We start from the raw sequence: 7163 nt of genomic DNA, 5'->3' as shown, positions 1-7163 counted from the left end.
ATTAATTCTAAAGACAAAAATTGGCTCTAACGGATGGGTCAAGTTGTCACGTAACTTTTCAAATCATAAGGAAATTATATATTTATTATATTTATTTCTTCTAATAGAATGAAAACACCCCACCCCTTACTATGTGTTTACGACATTAGATTATTTAGTTATTTAAAGTACTCAAAATCATAATCCAAATCAATATCCGTAACGTAACGCCAAGAAAATAATGTCAGCTTTATACAATTTTTTTAGCTTTTGAAATTTAGAAGTTTTTTTGAACAAGATAAATTGTACTCTTAGTATACATTAAGATTTAAAAACCACTTCACGCAACTTAAAGTTTGACTTACTGTTTTAGACCATTGAGTCAACAATGATCACCCTCAAAATGTTGTTAACCTGGAACTTAGAATGGATACCGAGTTTGATTATGATTTTAGGTGTTTCAACTCGAGGTGGCAAATGAGTTGGGTCGGGTCGAACGAGTCATGAGTTGAAATGAGTCATGGGTCAAAACGAGTATGAGTCAGAATGAGTTTGGGTCTAAACGAGTCAATTAAAAAAATGGTTGTTTTGGTTTGGGTCAAAATAGGTTGGGGTCGAACCGAGTTTTTTTTTTTTAAACAAGAATAATGGCGGAAACATTTTGTTTTTTTTAGATTTTTAGTTTTTTTTATTTATATATTAAGTTATGAACTTTTTTATTATTATTTTTGAATTTTTGTTGAGGGATTTTCTATTAAGATCAAAAACCCTTAAAAAATATTCAAAAAATAATAATAAAAAATTATAACTCAAAATATAAATCATAAACAAAAAAAGTAAAAACATTAAAATGTTTCATACGTTGTCCTCGTTCCACAAAAAAACCACGTAGAATCGAACCGAAACCGAAAAAATCGACGAAAATGAAATAAAGAAACAAAAAGCCAAAATCGGACAACATCAATCGAAATCGAAAAAATCAATCAAAACGAAACTAAAAGAATTCAAACCGAACAATAACAAAACTGAAAAACGAACAAAAACGAGTCCGGAATCGACCAGAAAGAAACAAAATAAACCAAAACCCAACATGTCATGGGTGAAAACTCGTGTTAGCTTGAAACCTAAACCGAACCCGTTCCAATCTGAAACCCGTTTTGTGCCGAAACATGTCTTGTACGAAAACCCGTTCCGATCCGAAACATGTCACATTTCCTTAGGACACTAACCCACATCGACCCATTTCTTTGAACTTGTCGACCCATTTTGACCCGAAAATAAAAGGATGTAATTTCAAATGACTCATTTTGACCCATTTAGTTAAAACCTTTTACCCAAACTAACTCATTTAACTTTTAAAACAACTCAAATTGACTCATTTGAAAGAATTTGGGTCAAGATTGCCACCCCTAGTTTCAACTAATTAAATAACTATATTAAGTTGGTATTATCTAATATAACATCATTATAAATACATCGAAAAGGATGGGGGCAATTTCATTTTCTAGAACAAGAAATAAAATGGCAAATAAATATGAAGTTGTAATTAGCTTATGATTTGACAACTAACGTGACAACTTGACTCATTACTACGTTGGAGCATTCAGAATGGTAGTAGTGTTTTTATTTCCAAACACATACGCATCATTCCCATCTTATCACATTTTCACCTCTCTTCTCTTCTCCGCATGAGGTGCAAACACCTTACAAACTTTTCATTGACGAAGCTCTTAGAGACAAATTTTTCTTTAGACTTGTATTATAGAGTATATATATATATATACACACACACACGTATTTCATGTTATAGAACTGTACCTAGCTTGTAGTATATATATTATGTTATAAAGTATACTTTTCAAATAAGAATATGATAAAAGTGAGGTGAAAACATAAAAACTAAACTCAATAATCTATGTTAAGGACTATTGTAAAAACCAACCACTTCATATATTTTAGTCAATACATGGTACGACTAAATTATTGATCCTCATGAAAGCTAATGGGGGGGCTCAACAGTGATGTTACAAAGCAAAGTAAAAGAACAAGTAGAGACAGACATTTCCACGTTTCCAGTGACGTTCTTGATAGGGTCCTTCAATTAATTATATACACATCATAAATACATAAATAGACATGCATAAACATATAATTCACTCGTAATGATTTGTGATACGATTTGCAACACGACATAGACCTAGTATGAAAAAAATTAGGTTTTTCATTGATCAATTAAATTTATTTAACAAAACCAAGGTACACGTCTAACTCATTTAAAACAGGTAGTGTTCATGTTGTGCTAACAAAAAAAAAGAGCTGCCCGTTAAATTAGAATACATGTGTGTTAAATAAAACATATAACTTATAAGTTTAACCTGTCAACTCATTTAAGTTCATTACAACATGTTTAATCAATCTACAATTTTAGTATTATGCATCATCCATCAACCCATTTGACTTGTTTAGGTAAACTCGCCTGTGGCCAAACCTGTTTTATGATAATTCAAAATGAAAAGTAATTAAAATGGTGAACATCATGGGTGCCAATTACAAGATGGCAATTAGAAGGTCCCGCCAACAATTTTACTTTTTCCTTTTATAGTCCTAAATATTGTTACAACTTTTAATCACGAGTGCCAAAATCAACTTTAGTCTTTATTGTCTCTTATCAACAACAAGATAAATGATTTCAATACTGCCAAACACTAACACACTACATTGTAAAAAGTTGAATGGAGTGATACATTGTAACAGATTATGTTGAATACAATATAACATAACATAAAAGAACAGACATAATGTTGTAACATCACCCATTTATTAAGATATTAGATATAGATTAATAATTATAAAATGGGTTCTTTAATTTATAATTCTATAATAATTATTGTTTAAACCTTGTCTGTCTGTTTTATTACACCACTACCAAACAATATTTTGTCACCTATGACCTATTTCAACCCAACTTTACCCATTTCAATAAAAAAAATCTAGCTCAACCCATTAAATTCAATTTACTACCTAGTTCAATCCACTAACCAATAAATATATGCCATCTTGCATTCTCAGCCAACCCACTACTCACATCCGTACCACAGTTCCTCCTCTTCCAACCTAGCTTCGAGTTCCAGTACTCAATACTTGGAAATCTTGCTTGCTTGCCCTACTGAAACCACGTTGTGGTTATCATTTTACACATGGTCCTATTATGGGTACTAGAAATCTGCATATGCATATGTAATTGACGTGAATACTCTCGTCCGTAAGACTCACAAGCGTACATGTGTCGACCATAAGATCTTTATTTTGTAGATCTTGAATTTTAAAGGTTTTTAACTTTTTGGAATGTTAATTTTGTATAAGTTGTAGAATAACAATGTCATAATTTGTTATTTTATTTAGTAAGTGTGACGGTTTGGTTAATGAATATGCTTTATATAAGCTTAATTGTTTTATAATAATTGTTGGTCATGAATGGTTTATGCGTTACTAAAACTAATATCATTGTTTAAAAAATTAAACAATACAAGTCATGTTGAGAGCACTCAAACCAAGTTGAGCAGAAACAATGATTTTTAAACTCAGTAATGCTAAACACTTCCCTAAACATTATCTGTAAGAATAGTTAACCAGATCTAAACATGTTTAATTATTACAATTATCCAAAAATAATAATCATGTATTCTCTGGAAAGAATTTTAACATGTTACCTAGCATTACTCCAAAAGTGAAGTTGGAGTTATACAAAAAAATTGAGAAAAAAACACCTAAAAGGGTATTTCAAATGTCTCCTTGAGATAGAGACAGGATGATTGCAAACAAACACAAAGCTTACATAAAAATCCAAATTATTTAGAACGGGTATCACGTATCATATTAGTTTTAAAAATAAATTCACGAGTTGGAGATGGTTATGATATAAAAAGATGCCTATCAGATTACCCAAATTCGTTTACCCACACTAAAATATTAATATAATTTTAAAAGTTGCGACAAATGTTACGTAATTATTAGAAGTGTAGTTGAATATTTCACGCCGGTTTCATAAGACCATATACAAATAGAGGTAGGATATCAAAAATAACAAAATACCCTTAAGTACCACCCGCAGGTCATAGAGGAGCCTCTCACATATCACCTGCGGGACATATGGATCACCCGCATATCACGGTAGAGGAAGAACGTCCTCGTACCACGCGCGGAAGCATCCTGGCACCCTCAAAAGTCATCCGCAGGACAAGACATCTGTTCGCCAAAATGACCGAAGGGCAATGCCAACTGGACAGCTGTCAACAACTAACTACCCTCTAGAAGAACGCTCACGATTGCTACTTGAAGAATACGTGACTTGCCTACCAATGAATGAGGGACACCTGACCAGGTTGTTATAACCGTGCACATGGCCAGGGTGCAATCTGTCATATCATTGGGTGACGCGTGTCCAGGTTGTTATACCCATGCACATGGGACGTATAGCTCAACCCATCACAAGCGGACACGCGTCCAGGCGGTTATCGAGATCTTCTAGAAGAGGACAGCTGGACCAATCACCTTCCTACATCCTTCGGCTATAAATACCTTGTCAACCTACATGAGGTATTCATTCACTCACCGGTATTATTACTCACTTATACTCTGACTACACTTAGTCTGTTGTACTTCAGTATTTTCTCCTTTACGAAGGTTACTGATTCTCACGCCGGAGGGTGGTTACAGGAAGACCCCCCACCTTGTCCTTCCTGTAACGAGACTCACGGTGTCTGTTTTGAAGGTTCCGGTCATTGGACTTTGGGAAGTTGTGCTCATACTGTGTCGGTAGTTACCGTGTTTCACCATGTGGACTCATTGGATCCAGGACCCATACTCGGGGATTGGATCCGTGTTTCTACGTATACCCAACAGATACGGAACAAAGTAGACGATTTTCGAATCGAGATTGAGATTGTAATTACAAGGGTTGCATATGATTAAACCTAGAGCATCACAAAAACTTGAAAACATAAATTACTTAAGTGTCTAGACAAAACTTGTACACTAAAGACTATTCCTTTCTACCATAAACATATAGACCCAAAGCATTAGCCACTCTAGTAGTACTCTAAAACCAAAAAAGACAGCAAACATAACAAGCACAAGTTTAATCTAGTAACAAGGTAGAGAAACACACATTTGATGATTATCATCTCAAAAGGGCAAACTCTTTGAAGTTGACATAGATGTAAGTGATCTAAAATGCTCCGACGGCACGAAATCTTGCGGCAAATTTGCTCTCTTCGCCATCCTCCTCATATTACTATGCAAACTTTGTTGTACCAAATGCTTAACCGCTTTATTCTCGTCACTCATCATCGTGTCATCCTCTGAATCCTTTGATGAAACTGTTGATCCCACTAATCCGGAATCAACATACCCACATTGGGGCGCTGAAACATTCGCCCCACTACTTCCCACAAAGGTTTCAGACACTTGTTTACCTTTATCGATCCTTAAAATTTCTAAAATCCGAGAAGCACGTTTTTGTGCTAACGTGCTACCTAGAAGTGTTAGTTCAAGGAGCGTAGATGTAACCCCGGACTCTATCATGACTTGTCGGTCTCTATACGACTTATGAGCCATCACCATTAATATGTATGTCGCCTTTTCTTGACAAGTAGGTGAATCCGTCCAACTCAAAACATCAACCAATATCTGAAACGAATCACGAACACTACTAACCGCCTTCCGTCCCTCAGGCGTGGACACCACATTACTCAAAATCGACAAGATCCTATCACTAACCTCCATATCACCCAAAGTAGCCACCAAAAACGGAACAAAACCATCAATTTCAATCATCGGTGACACATTCGAAGGCAACAGTGACAAGTTATACAACGCCCGTAAACAATCTTGAACAACTTGCGAGTCGACTCCAGTTTTAGCCGAACTCATTAGCATTTTAACCAAAAACGACACCGCTCCAGACGACCCGATAATAGGCTTGTTCGAATCAAGCGCGGTTAACCCGAGAAAATTCGCTACAATAGCCGAACACAAATCCGGATTCGCCGAACCTTCATTCGAAGATTTAATTAGATCAAGCATCTTGTGTACTGCCCCTGCTTTAACAATTGCAGCTTTGTTCCTAAAACCAAGTCAAAATCAAGTTTCAAATTGTGAGATCAAAACATAACAATAATTATAATTAACTTTGCTTACGTGTCATTGCCGATTCCGATATTAAGAACAGCATAAAGTCCGGCGATCTGAGACTCCAGATCGCCGGAATCCAGCATTGCAATCAACGGCGGGATTGCTCCGAGCAACGCTAACGTCATTCTAGCGTCAGCATCATCCTTGGCCAACCGCCTCACCGCCTTGGCGCCAGCCAAAACGTCGTCGTTCCCGCCACACTGTAATCGTTTCACCACGCGCTTCAATTCCTCTAAAGCCTCCACTTTCTTCTTCACCAACTCTTCCTCTTCTTCCATCATCTCCGACATCCTTAATAACTCCGACAGCTTCTCCGATCTCTTATTATTATTATTATTAAGTTTGCTGACGTCAGATCTGCAACTGGGTATGACTGGAACAGGAGAATGAACAGTGTGACGGTAGCGATAACCACCGCCGCCGCATCTCATGGTGTCGATGATTTTGCGGCGGCAAGTGGACCAGAGGTTGAAATTCCGGCCACCGTCATGGTGCCGGTCAAGAACAACCGATCCGAGACTGGTTTCTTGAAATCGACCCATTGAATCAGTCATGCAACACCTGCATTGCACCGGTGAAACCCTAGATCAAGAGTAGAAAAGTAATAATAATAACAGAGGAGTGAGTGAATGTTGAGAGGTGAGGCTTGTGTAAGAAGAGTATGAGTATGGTGGTGATGTGTGTCAGAGGGGTGGGGGTCTACATGGTATATGGTGATATTACACTTACCTACCTTAATTAATGTGTTTCATACCTCTTCATGTCCTCATGCTTTTTATTTCTCATTTTGGTTTGGTTTGGTTTGGTTTACATCTTTCTTTTTCTTATTGTTCTTGTTCTCCTACCTACACATGTGACATGTTTTGATGCGGTGTGTGTATATCTATAACATATATATATATATATATATATATATATCATAAATGTACATATGCTAAATATAAGTTTACTCTTTTCTATAAGTTTATATTCATGGAATGTGGTATGCATTG

The 7163-nt window shown here is 36.1% G+C and overlaps 1 protein-coding gene across 1 annotated transcript; it reads right to left on the bottom strand.

The window, feature by feature from the left end:
- Positions 1-4937: 4937 nt before the first annotated feature.
- LOC143624461 (U-box domain-containing protein 45-like) lies at positions 4938-6893 on the bottom strand. The gene is made up of 2 exons (XM_077095108.1): positions 6178-6893; positions 4938-6103 (listed from the first exon to the last, which is right to left on the bottom strand). The coding sequence occupies exons 1-2, from the start codon at positions 6723-6725 to the stop codon at positions 5164-5166; spliced, it is 1488 nt and encodes a 495-aa protein (XP_076951223.1). The 5' UTR covers positions 6726-6893; the 3' UTR covers positions 4938-5163.
- Positions 6894-7163: the final 270 nt, after the last annotated feature.

Source organism: Bidens hawaiensis, unplaced genomic scaffold (assembly GCF_021521415.1).
Source record: "Bidens hawaiensis isolate Kalapana, Puna unplaced genomic scaffold, B.hawaiensis_p1.1 tig00000369_1, whole genome shotgun sequence".
NCBI classification, from domain to species: Eukaryota; Viridiplantae; Streptophyta; class Magnoliopsida; order Asterales; family Asteraceae; genus Bidens; species Bidens hawaiensis.
This window is presented reverse-complemented; position numbering and strand designations above follow the sequence as displayed.